Source organism: Seriola aureovittata, chromosome 18, assembly GCF_021018895.1.
Source record: "Seriola aureovittata isolate HTS-2021-v1 ecotype China chromosome 18, ASM2101889v1, whole genome shotgun sequence".
Classification (NCBI taxonomy): Eukaryota; Metazoa; Chordata; class Actinopteri; order Carangiformes; family Carangidae; genus Seriola; species Seriola aureovittata.
Window position 1 is genome coordinate 9,153,500 of NC_079381.1, and position 13,303 is coordinate 9,166,802.

Genomic DNA, 13,303 nt, shown 5'->3' on the forward strand with positions numbered 1-13,303 from the left:
ATTAAAGAGCGTAACACTCGCATACAAGAATTTTCGCATATTGAAGTGTAGTTAAAGTATCCCAACTGAAAGCACAAGGCAGATTCATTGCAATTTAAGAAAAAATGAAATCAATTTGTTAAAGTTCAAATAAAATGCTCAGGAATAAAGAAAAACAGCCGTATTTCTCTTCTGCATGAGAAATCTTTTTCTTTTACGCAGATGTGCAGGTAACAAAATAACTGTATATCATAGTACTCCGGTTTGATTTACCTTGAGTAAAGAGTGTTTAACTATGAGAAACAGCTGAGTTTAGAGTTCAAAACTCTGTACATGTGCAGGTGTACATGTTTTTATTTATTTGTTGAAGCCGTGCTTGGCAGTCATCTCACAAATTAGTCTCGGTGTGAAGCTCCACTGGCTGTTAATAATTTCTAAAAATACTGCATCACAAAGTGGTTCAGAAAGTCGAGCTATTTGAAATGTTGCTGTACAGTCTGACTAATCTGACGAAGTAAAATTATTCCAAAACACGGTGAGAGTCCGTGCACAGACATGAGAGTGTTATCAATCTTCTCACAAGAAAATGATTGAGCAATTCCCCCGAAATGTCAAAACTATTCCTTTATCTCATGTTAAATGGGCCTGTAAGCACCTGACGTGTCCGTTTTCCCTCCTCAGTCCAAAGCCATGCGAGAGCGATGGCTCCTCCAGGGAATGGGTGTGGAGGAAGAGGAGGCACGGCGGAAACAGCTGGAACAGGATGAAGAACAAGGGAAGAGGCTGGAAGACATGATACATAGGTAAGGTACATTCACTAATGCAGTTTGGACTTTGTTTAGTCTCCGTGCAGTGTTGCACGTGTGTGTTGCAGTTGGTTGTAGGGTGTAATCCATTTACAGTACCAGCACGATCGGACTGATACTGACCAGATGCGAGCAGCAAGTTATCACATCTGTTTTTGTTAGCACACATCTGCTTTTCTTTTCCGCACTGTGTTTTTCAGTTTTGACTGAATTGAGATATTTCCTAAAATACCAAACATACCTTCTTCTACTTGGCTTTCTTTCCTTCCTTCCTTCCTTCCTTCCAGTCTTCTGTCCAGTCTTCAGTTCTGGCACAGATTTTTACATCCTACCCCACGTGCTCTTAATTGGAAATAGTAAACAACAATGTGACTGCGACCAGGTTTTTCCACCAATAAAAAAAAACATTTGATGCCACAAATCAAGAACTGGGACACTTTTAACTGCAAAGTGATGACATGTAGTAGATCGCTATATACTGCAGCTAAATCAACCTCTGAGAGCATCAACAATAGTATACTTCAGTTACATCAGCCATATTTAAAGCTGCAAATCAGAGTCCCAGTGCAGGGCTCAAATTTTGTGAGGCTACAAATGCAGCTCAACATAAACACACTGATACTGCACAGTGGTTAAAATGAACACACACACACACACACACACACACACACATACACTGTAAGTTGAGAAGTGCTCTGGAATCCAGCAGCTCTGTAACCTTAGACCAAAATCTACATTTCTCTTACGCACTGATGTGAAAACAAATACCAAGAGCCACTGTATGGACTCAATACATAACTTCTCTAAAAGCAGATATGACAAGAGCTGACAAGGGAGGAATAACGAAAATCATAGATCACAAGGAGAAAAAACACGAGGGAGGCATTAGAGAAAATGAGAACTGGAGGGAGAGAAGAGGGAAACTCATAAAGCAGAGAGAGAAAGTTACAAGATATAACATGCAAGTGAACGCAGGTTGGAATTGTCAGAGGAAGAGAGTGATTCGATTCTGTGTGCACTTCCTGCGTTTGTGTCTCTGGGAGGAGCTTCCTGATTCCCATCAAGCATTGCTGTGAGATAGTCACTTATTCCCCATTGAAGTTGGGGCATGATGAGATCATCGACGCTATGAATAAAGTGCCAGGCACGTCCTTGCCAGCGTGATGCTTTGCTACAGTCATCCGTGAGTGTTTTCCGTTGGCAGGGTGTGAAAACTGGGCTGGGCGGCACCTTATTGTCTCTTGTGACACAAAACAAACACTTTAGGTTTAGAATCTTTTTTTAAAGGTGTTAAGGCGTGTTCTGAAGGGAAGATTTATCCAATTTGTGGTTGCAATTTCCTTGATGATTCATGCTTTGTGCACCACATTGAGCTTCCACCTGGAATGAAATGTACTATATAAAATAAGTTTAGCTCGTTTTGCTATTGCTACATAGCCAATGTTAGCATTAACAGCTGTTTACTTACCAGTAAAGGAGAAAAGTTGCGAGCTCAGCATCAAACGCTAATGCTGTCTATGTAGCAATAGCAAAACTTACAAATAGCTCCTAAAGTAATGAAAGAGAAAGAGAGATGCTGATTTCGCCCTATAATTTATCCATCTACATGATCAGGATGCCCTTGAAAGTTCCTAAAACGCCTGGGGAATTAAAATTAAAGGGGTGAAAAAGAAACGCCTCTAAATAGGATTTTTTCCTCAGTGTATTTTGAGCAAGACAAATCGTGAGTACACAGCCTAAAGCAGTAGAAACGCTTGGCACCATGTAGGGGAGAGTAGAAGGAAATCCAACTCCACATAAACTCCTGCATCAGGGAAAACTAATTATTTCAAATATTATTAGTGGAAAAATCTCAGTTGTGGAGTGGAAGATGGAGTGCTGGGAGTAAAGTTAAAACTAATCAGCCAACACGCATTGCAGATTTATTATTTCATACTTTGCGTATTTGAGCAATGGCAATCGGAGCACTCTCAGAAAATTAGGCTCGTGGAGAGGTTTTGGGTCGATTTGGCATCTGTGAGTCAAGCTCACGCTCCACCTCCTCATCTATCAAATCTCTGCATGAAAGACACTTTGTTAGCCAGCAGCTACTGTAACTTATCACCAGCTCTGAAATAACATCAACAGTCGCTGTGGTATAAACAGAACAGCAGTGAATGGTCAAAGAGAGAGCATTGTAGACTCAAAGTACAGTTGTGATTGTGGAGCTGCTTCGCGTGAATCACTTCATTCAGCTGCTGTTGAATAGACTTGTTGTCTGGTAGTCTGTTTCAAAGAGGAGAAAGTGCAGTTTGCGGTTTTAATTACTTACAAAAGCAATTAAAACCACAAAGATAACTCTTTACTCTGCTACACTGTCATCTGTTTCAGGTCAGGTTTCACTTTTTTGTAGAGTTTAGAGGCTTTAGAGTGGAGCCAAATCCTGCTTTATTCAGCTCCTCAGTGTGTCAACAGACAGGACGGAGAAAGCCAAAGCCTGAAATGAAATAGTCCCCTAGACCAGGGGTTCTCAAAGGGGGGGCGGGGGGGTCCCCTGGGTTACTTGAGGAGGTTCGTAGGGGTCTCCAGCAAAAAGGGGAATAATTAAATTTCACTATAATCCCATCCATAAGTAAGACAGTGACAGCATGTATGACTATGTTAGTCATGGGTTTCAAGCACTCTCTGCAATAAAACATCTAAAAGCAGAAATCTTATCGGATGGTGGATCCTGGGACAATATCTTGTCAAAAGGGGGTCTGTGGTCCAATTTGTGTCACTTCCCTAGACAACTGTATGACAAGGAAGACCTGAATTAATCAATAAAACTCTGTTTGCACAAAAACAGTTAGTTTCAAAATCACAGTGACCGTCTTACTTTCCGAGTTTCTGTCTGAATCTAGAAGTCGGTGGTTGCTTTGTGATACAACGATCCCTTGTTTTGTTTTAGACACAATCCCAAGTAATGGCCTTTTTACGATGTAAGCCAGTCACATATATCCATCAGTCATCATCTTGACAACGAACCACACTCACTCTTCCATGTCATACCCTGAGCTTCTCTCTCCACAGGCCCAACTTCTAGTAAGGATCAGATAACCTGGCATTTTTCCTGCAGGTTTATACATAAGTAGGAGCAATGTTTTTCAGGCAATTACTATTGTGAACCAGGGTCTCAGATGTGTGCTGCAAATCGCTTTAAGAGGAGCTCAGCTGTCTGGGATTAAATTCTCGGGGCTTTTTTCGGGAAACAATCTTCTGGGTAACATAAAGTCACAGAGCATGTGTGTGGGAGTCTAAGGAGTGCCTTCAGTCACACAGATCCTACACTTGAAGACAAAATGATTTTACTAAGTTACAAATTGTCATTCATTTGGGTGTGATGGCATGCTGTGAAGACGAGAGATATTTCCATTTAGATGTTTTTCGACAGGACAGGACACTGATGGGCAGCTCATGCCCGTCTGTGCACGTGTATGTGTGTGCATGTGTGTGTGTGTGTGTGTGTGTGCGTGCATTTCAGGCAGAGGGTGTGGCATCTATATTTACACTCTGTGGGACAACATCCCAAAATATCCCGTAACCCAGGCAACTGGAGTCTTTCCACTAGTGATAGGGACAGAGGCAAATAGTTGGGACGAAAGTAGACTCTGCATTATCTGTGTGTGTGTGTGTGTGTGTGTGTGTGTGTGTGTGTGTGTGTGTATAAAGCTCTGAACACAACACCTACCTCCACCTATAAACATTTCTGAAATAGACTCCACTGTTTTGTAAGTAAAAGCACAGAAGCCCAGACGTCTTGTCCGTCCCACTTTTATGGCAGTTAGACTAATAACACAGGCACTAGCGAACACTTTAATGACAGAAAGTGACAAAGACAAAGCTGCGGCTCTTTCGCAGATACTCGTATCGTTTCATGCACTGGAGAACACATAAACAGGAGTGACAGACAGAGGAGGAACAGCTGTATCTGTTGATAGAGAGCAGATCTAGTGCAACTGAGCATTAACTGTATGAAGAAAATAAGCAAGAAAGGAAAAGAGTCCCTTCATTTTATCCATACAATTATGCAAACCTAATGGAAAACATATTATCAAAAACAAAAAACAAAGAGGACAACAGCGGCGTCTTTGTGTGGTATTGTAAGCGCTGTTGACCTTAAACTGGAAATCATATAAAGTGGGGGTGAAGGAGGGTGGGGGGCAACAGTGCAATCTTTGTGCAGATTATTTCATACACATACTTAAGGTCATTCAGCCTGGAGAGCACAGGCATAGAAAGGGAAAAAAGAGATGGGAAATAGAGGCAGTTTGTGACAGAGCGATGAAGAAAGAGCAGCCATTGTGTGCAGGAGGAGATGCTAACTTTGCAGAGCCTGGAGAACAAACAGACAGAGGGAGACAGAATGAGAGAGTGCGGCGGCAGCAGTGGTAGTTTTACAGATATCCCTATCATTACATGCACAGGCTAAGTAAACATAGAGAGAGAGAGAGAGAGAGAGAGAGAGGGATACAGCGGGGCAATGTGGCACTGACCCGACCTGTGTCCACACTGTGCTGCTTTTGGATCATTGCTTGTTTCATAATGCACAGACAGCTCCATGCAGATGCCGCCATTGTAGGGGAGCAGTCTGGTTTTTGTCCCGCCACAGCGACAGGACAAATTTCTCAACTCTTCACAGAAGTGTTTTGCAGAGTCTTCATTTTGTTTATTCAGGAATCAGAATGTTTTATTTTATGGAAAACATTTGAGGGAGCTTGATTATATTTTGCAGCAGTGATAAAAAAATTAAAAAAACTAGGCCGCTGCAGCAAGATGAAGACATGAATTTCCAAAGCTGTGTACTTAACCTCTTTATGTATTATGTTGTTCATAACATACACTGCATGTATTTCACATGTAGTTAACCCCCAGTCAAGTTTTAATTATAGCAGTAGGAACTGTGAGCAGGTCTAAATATACAGTATGTAAGTTACTGATACACTCTGTCCCATACGTTCTGCTCTTATCATCGACCATATATCTTATATTAAAGGAATAGCTTGACATTTTGGGAAGTATGTTTATCAACTTTCTGGCTGAGAGTACAGTGAGAAGACTGATGCCAGCATGTTAGCTTAGCTTAGCATAAAGACTGGAAACAGGATGAAACAGCGAGCCTGGCTCTTTCCAGTGGTGAGAAAATCTGCTTTCCAGTGCCTCTAAAGCAAATTTGTTTAATTTGTACAGAAACCAAAGTGTAAAAACAAGATGCTCTGGTTTTATGGGGAGGGATTTTATGCTTCTTGGCCAGGCAGAGTTCTTGGAGTTTGGCTGGTTGCCTAGCAACCTCTAGGCTAACTTTTTCCCCCCATCTCCACTTTTCATGCTAAACTAAGCTAACCTGCTGCTGGCGGTTTAGCTCCATATTTCCTGCGCAGACATGAGAGTGGTGTCGATCTTCTCATCTAATTCTCGGCAGACAAACGAGCATATTTCACAAAACGTCAAACTATTCCTTTATTACTATCCTATTACTTTCCTTTGTTAGCAGCACATAGTTACGGGATCTCCCTTCTTTTCCTATGTGTGTGCTGAAACTGTTATTCTTAATTTCCCTTGAGTCCTGCTCTGACCTTATTTCTACAGGGGATCAATAACTTTTCATCCTATCTCTTCTAACTATCAATCAATTACCAGACCAGAATACCTCTTAGTTACAATCTGTGCTGACAAATGGAGTCTGTAAGATACATGAGGACAAGCAGGAAGTCTGACTACAGCAAACTATACTTATTGCAACCAGCCCATTGAAGTGCCCTGGATCGTGTTACATAACGTTCTAAGAATATTTGTCTTCGCAGTGGCAGTATGAGAGCACATAGTTTTTAACTGAGCTAGAAAAGTGCAGTGCAGTTCAGCTGTGTACCGATAGAAAGTCTACCTGCCCTTGTTTCTGAGTTAATCAACATTTCAGAAACTTTTTTTTAGCTTGAACCAAATGCATGTGCAGTGGAAACAAACCGGAGACGACTAAACTGCTTCAAAGTCCAAAATTAGTCCCAGAACGCATGTGACAAAGTTCAGACCAGAGACCTTGTTAGGATTGACTGGACAACCACGTGTCACGTTGGACGTTTACTGTATCAGATCAAGTGCAGCCTCCTGTTTTCTTTTTGGTCTCAGTTTGAAACGTAGGTGCTCGGTTCATGTTTCCAGAAGTCATTAACATCGTACATTTGGTATCTATCCTGATGTCAAAACAAATCTTTTCAGGCAAAACAGGTTGTGTATACAGAGGAATGAGAAAGCACTGTACTCCGTCACGGCCGTATGCTTGAACAAAACACAAATGTCTCATCATTCCCTCGGGACACTGGAGTGTTTATGATCTGGCTTTTATCCGTATAATCCCTGCTTTTGTGTTGAGTCTTCTCATTTAAGCCAGTTTAAATGAGACTGTCAAAAAAGACATGAACTAACACTAATTATTTTGGCTAAAGGACAGTGAATTGTTAAACCTTGAGTGTATTTAGTGTGCAGCTATTTCAGTTGTTTAATCAAGAGCGAACACCAAACATGGTGAAAGCTGGTGTTAGAGACTCTCTCTGTTTCATATCGTTGTAAACTGGATATCTTTGGATTCAGGACTGTTGGTCGACATCATGAGGACATAATCTTGAGCTCTCAGAAATTGCAACAGGCTTTTCTCACTTTTTTGGGACTTTTCATAAACTTAACTATCAAACTATTAAACATAACTAAGTAATCAAGTGGAAATAAAATATTATTTGAGAATACAGTCCTATATCTAAAGGACTGAGCTGGGATTCTGAGACAGGTCTTCTATCAATCAGAAACTGGGATATATTGTTATTCAAACCCACTGACTGTGTGTCTAGTGAAGGGACATGGTGTTAATAACACATTCAAAGTGCTAGTTTACCTGCATAAGAGCACATAATAGCAGAGTTGAAACATAGCAAAGTGCTACTACTGCTGACCAACTACTCACATTTGTAGTTTTACTACTATTTGTTTAACACTTATTTGATCTTAAGTAAATTATAGCTTATGCAATGTTTTCTCACCACCACCTGTAATAAAGAGCTTTGGCTGTATAGATTAGTAACTGGGCCTGTCATTATGCCCACACCACAACCTGTAATTTGTCTTTGTGTAGACTTTAAACTCTAAACAATTGGGCAGATGATGAAGACCTTGGGCTGATATAAATAATGTATGTTTAGTTCTGTGTGTGAATTTTAGCCAAGGACTGTTAATCCCTCATGACAAAAGTAGGAAGCAACACAGAAGTGTATGAGTTACAGCCACTGTATCTGACTGTGTGAGCAGGGTATAAAAAAAGATCATAACTTGAGGCCAAATATAATGTGAGAAAGAGAAGTGGGGTGGGTGATGTACACTACGCCTACAACTCCTCTGAGTGATGTGAATTTAATTTGTTAAATGAACATGGGCGAACAGCAGATGCAGGTACAGCAGGTGCTCCTTATCTGCTTTTATGCTAATATATGTCACTCTTCACATCTTGTTTGTGATCTGGAAAACAGAACAGCACAGGAAACAGGAAGAAGCAGAGTGTAAGGGACAGAGTGGAGATACATGATGCAGCTTTGATAAGCTGAAATGGAAAACAGAAATGTTAGTAAGGACTTTGATAGATAGAGGCGAATGTTACGTTTTATGTAACAACTGAAATATATATTTGTTATAAAATCATTACTTTAATGTGTAATGACACTGTCAATGGCTGCCTGAAATTGTGGAGTGTCCCTGCCTTTAGTCTGGTCTCCAGAAGGTGAAAGCCAGCTCTGTCAGATTGAGATCAGGTGATTGATTTGGTCAGTCGAGGACATTCTTCAGACTGAAAGGTTCTTTGGTTGCTTTGGCCGTATGTGTTGGAGCCTTGTCCTGCTGAATGATGAAATGTCGTCCAGTGAGTTTTGATGAGCTGGGCTGGTGACTCATCTGAGAATATGGTCATGAAGTCTCCCCTTGATTGTTATACGCCCACATCCTGGAAAGCATTCTCCACTTGCTTTGTGGTCATAAAGGCTTTTTTTTTATTTTTTCATCCATCATCCGTAAGACGAACCCAGCTGATGAATTTGGGAAAGCAACTGCGTTTTATATCTCTCTGTTAGATTTTCTTATTATTATTATTCTTATCTTCTTCACTTTCATCGTCACCTCCTCATATTGACAGACAACTCCACATTAATCTAAATGGCATCTTACAACTCTGAGTCACGTGGGAGCTGTTTTATGCCTGAACTAATGCTGAACTGACACACAACTGGCTAAGAAATATTTCGTTGCCAAGCGTCCAATTACTTCTTAACCCAATTGAAGCATCTCACTCCGCTTCTTTCATTATCTCAAATTAAAGCTGACACTTTTACACACTCCGTTATTTCATTTAGCTTGAAGAACAAAAAATGTGTAACTGTTCAAATACTTACAGTCTGGACTGTAGATTATTTCATCCTCAAAACGTCAGGAGAAGAACTTTACCTAGAAAGCAACTTTGCTACATTCACACACAACACACACAGTAAAATGTTTAAAAACACTCTTCTTTATGGTGCGGTTAGACCGTCTTCCTCCATTATACCCTCAGTCTGTCATTGCTGTTGCTTTTGTCTGTCTCTGTATCACTGACAGACTTTGTGCACATGGACTCATGTTCATACACGCACACACACACACACACACACACACACCACACACACACACACACACACACACACACACACACACACACACACACACATTCACCACACATTAAACCAGATGTCTGCTCCATCTCCTCCTCCTCCTCCTCCTCCTGTATGATGTGGAAAGCAGTTGCTGCCCACCCAGTTGTATCCATGGCGACTGTCCTGCGGTTGGTTGACAGGGCGGGACAGTGACATCACTGGTCTCTTTCAGGATTGCCACAGAGATAGCAACACAGCCAGACAAGGAAGTAAAAGAAAAGGCAAAGATAATGAGGAGAGGAAAGGAGGGACAGCATGAGGTCATGGCCCCATCTCAACACACACACAATACACACATCCGAAAGCCACATATCCTACTCTGCAACTAGGAAAACAAGTCTAGACTTCTTTGGTGTGTATTTATGATCCGTACAGCTGTTTATATACAGTATAAACAGTATAGTATAGTATATCTATATAGTTTATCTATATAGTATATCTGCTATTGATATTGTATGTTCTTGTATTTCAATAATGAACTAACTCAAATGTACTTAACGCATGCATTCCAGTGTTGTAACAGCATGACGGGTCATTTAAAAAGCAGTTGCATCATGTTACCTGTTCTCTGTCTGTGCTCACGGTTTGGTCATGTTTGAGGTTTGATCACTAGAGGGTGCCAGACACAAGCATGAGCAGTGTGTTAACCTTTCTCACTGTAAGAGGGTAGACGCAGTCAAAGATACACTAAATCTAAATCCAATCACGTAGTCTTCTAGTGCATGCTAACCCCAAGCCTTTAGAGGTTTTACAAAGCTTATGAAGGTCTGGATTTGTTGAGAAGCGTTGATCCACATTTGGAATCATTTTTAGGCTTTAGTTTCTTCAAGACTGCATTTTATCCTGTAATACAAATAGTATTTTATTTGTATACTTTAGATGTTCAGCTATTTGCCTTCACACTTTCACCTTCCCCTGTCCGCATCCATTTCTTACTTACACTTTCTACCTGGTCAATATTTTTTAGAGTGGATGAACTCATTAGGTACCACAGACACAGTATGAGTCCTTACAGAAGTATAGCAGTGATATTAGAGTGCCTTTTTATTGGCAGTGACAGATTTCAAAGATTTAAATTTATGATAAGACAATTTATTTCAGTGTTATAAGCTATTGGCAAGGATTTATGCGCAATCGATGCCAAGCCTAACCCTAAAATTTGCCTTGTAGGATGCTCCTAACAATACTGCAACTAAAGGAGTAATGGAATAGGATGAAATACCTGCATCCTCCTCCGGTCACAAATCTTGCATCTCGACCATTTTTGCAAGACCTCATGCAGCTCACAGGAAGCAGAAGTAAAATCCATTTCCCGTCAGAAAGGGAAAAGAAGGAAATGAGATAGGGAGGAGCAGGGGCGGGTAGCGGCGCGGGAGGGAGCGGTGTACAGACATCTGCTGTGCTTAGAAAAGACATAAAACAAGAAACGAGTGAGGGATCTTTAATCTACAACCACAGTTACTGACAAACATTGTACAGTTAGTGTGTTAGTTTGTGTGTCCAGTGTCAGTGTGAGCATGAGGTTTCATGTATTTGGGGACTTTTTCTTTTCTTTTTTTTTTAAACTGTGCACATCTCTGCTCTCTGCCAGAGAACTGACAGTTAGCAGGCTTCAAGTTCATTCAAAAGATATATTTGTAACAATGACTAACGTCTCATAACTGTCTGCAAACCACTCGTCTTTTGTGGAGCAGTTTATACTACTACAGAGAAGCTTAAATAAAAGTGGATGATGCAACGCAGCTAATAAGCTACAGCAGCTTCTTCCTGTCCAGCTGTCAGTTCCATCAGAGGTCAGCACAAGCAGCTTGCTCTTGGTCAAGTGTGTGTGTTTAAGACTTGAAAAATGAATCTGCCAGACACAGGCACTAGCCTCAGCTGTAGTCGGCCTGCTATACCACTAATGGCTTTTTCTGCAGAGTGTGCTGAGACTCACTGCTGCAGGTTGGTTGGTAGTTAACACAAAGGCTTTTACATAGCCTACAACTTGATATTTTGGATGGATAATGAAGCATAAATTGCTTTACTTATGTCCGTCCGCAAGTCCAGTTAGCATGTCCTGCACTCTTTTGTCCTGAAACATGCGAAATGCGTAATACTCAAAAACCCCATAATTTTATAGGTCCAGACCCAGAACTCAGAAGTCTAATCTTGCTGCGAAATGATTCTGAACTATGTCAGCGTTTTATTTGAAAGTAGTACTTTCACGAGAATATTTAGTGTTGGTGTGAATGTAATCATTGAAATCCTTCAAACCAATGATGGATGTGCCCTGCCCATCACTCTCACCTTTCTTCCTCTTCCGTGTTTATCTATCGCCATACTGATGTGTCCATTGCAGGTTACGTTTCCCTTTCATTCTGTGGACAGACGGAGTGTGTGGCATCACGTGTTTACTTGAGGGAATTTTACAACATCGCTGTAAAAAAAAAAATTCTTGTCTAGAATAGTCTACAAATAAAGTTCAAGTAGTCTACTTAGATAAACTGATTTCACATTGTGCTGCAGTCCTTGCAACTCATTCCGAGGTTGGGTAATTGTTTCTCATGCCAACAAGGCTAGGGTTAAATATAGGATGTACAGTCCAGCATTGCTATACTTAGAAATAACTACTACAGTCATTACTTCTAGACCACAAGAGGCACTCAGATATAAAGCTGCAGAAGATTCTTAAAAGTTATTCAAAGAAAAGATAAGATTGTGAAAAGTAACAGTGTAAGTATCGTGGTTATAATAAGTGACTTTCACCTGCATAATGCCACCTACAGTTTACTATAGGTTCAAACAAAATACATTTTTCATTAAGCAGCTGAGTTGCGATCACCTTCCAGTCCAACATGAGCTTGGTGTGCTGTATTATATTGGACAATACACTCTGATAAGATGCTGGCTGTCTTCACAATGGACAGTAGTTTTATAATAGCTGTACTGCATGTTGCTATATTTGTTACATTTGTGCTGTAGCAAAGACAATAGACTGTTGTTTTTGAATACACGGACCCCTTGATTTCAAATAACACCGAACGACCCCGAACTGTGCTGATTATGATTATGATCCAGACAATGGCTTAAGGGCAGAGTTACATAAGGACAATTATATGATAAGAAACTGGTCTTATGTTTTTGTTCAATATTCAGATGCGAATAGGCTTTCACATTTAAGTACTGCGTGATTACATTCAGCAGAGACAAACAAGAGTGACAGATGCAGCAAACAAAAGATTTACTTCTCACTGCATCCGAACCAATACCACAACCTCTACTGCAATCTGCATGCAAACAATATACAATATAGCATTCAGCTTTGGTCTGAGAGCATGCATATTAATGCAGATGTGCACTTGGTCCTCAGAGTTATTAAAGCTTTGAAATCAAGTATTTGTAGTGCCGCAGAATAGTCCTGGCTTTAACATCCAAACATCACACAAGACATGAGTAGAAACACTGGCAGATGGTGACGCGACGAGTGTGAACTGTGCGGATTTGTTTTATTCAAACTTCAGTGATCAGCGCCAAAGCACCAGGTTTTTTTTTCTGGTTTCTTTTTGTTAGCGCCAAACAAATCCAAAAATACTCACCCACACACACACACACACACACACACACACACACACACACACACACACACACACACACATAAATCATCACAGCTGACGGTTGAATTGGGCCTATTCATCCTTAAAACTTGTGCATGCATATTTCTGTCAAGTGCTTCAGATAAATGCCCCCCCCCAAAATAGTAAACAGTGCAGCGAGGACAGTGTGTGCTAGAGCTTG

At 40.7% G+C, this 13,303-nt stretch overlaps 1 protein-coding gene across 4 annotated transcripts in view; it reads left to right on the plus strand.

The window, feature by feature from the left end:
- Nucleotides 1-13,303, plus strand: part of LOC130186224 (A-kinase anchor protein 2) — an 82,125-nt gene that overhangs the window by 25,431 nt on the left and 43,391 nt on the right. For all 4 annotated transcript variants that reach the window (XM_056403115.1, XM_056403116.1, XM_056403118.1 and 1 more), the window contains exon 4: nucleotides 661-782. In XM_056403115.1, coding sequence (XP_056259090.1) covers nucleotides 661-782 — 122 coding nt within the window. The remainder of the gene's footprint in view (nucleotides 1-660; nucleotides 783-13,303) is intronic.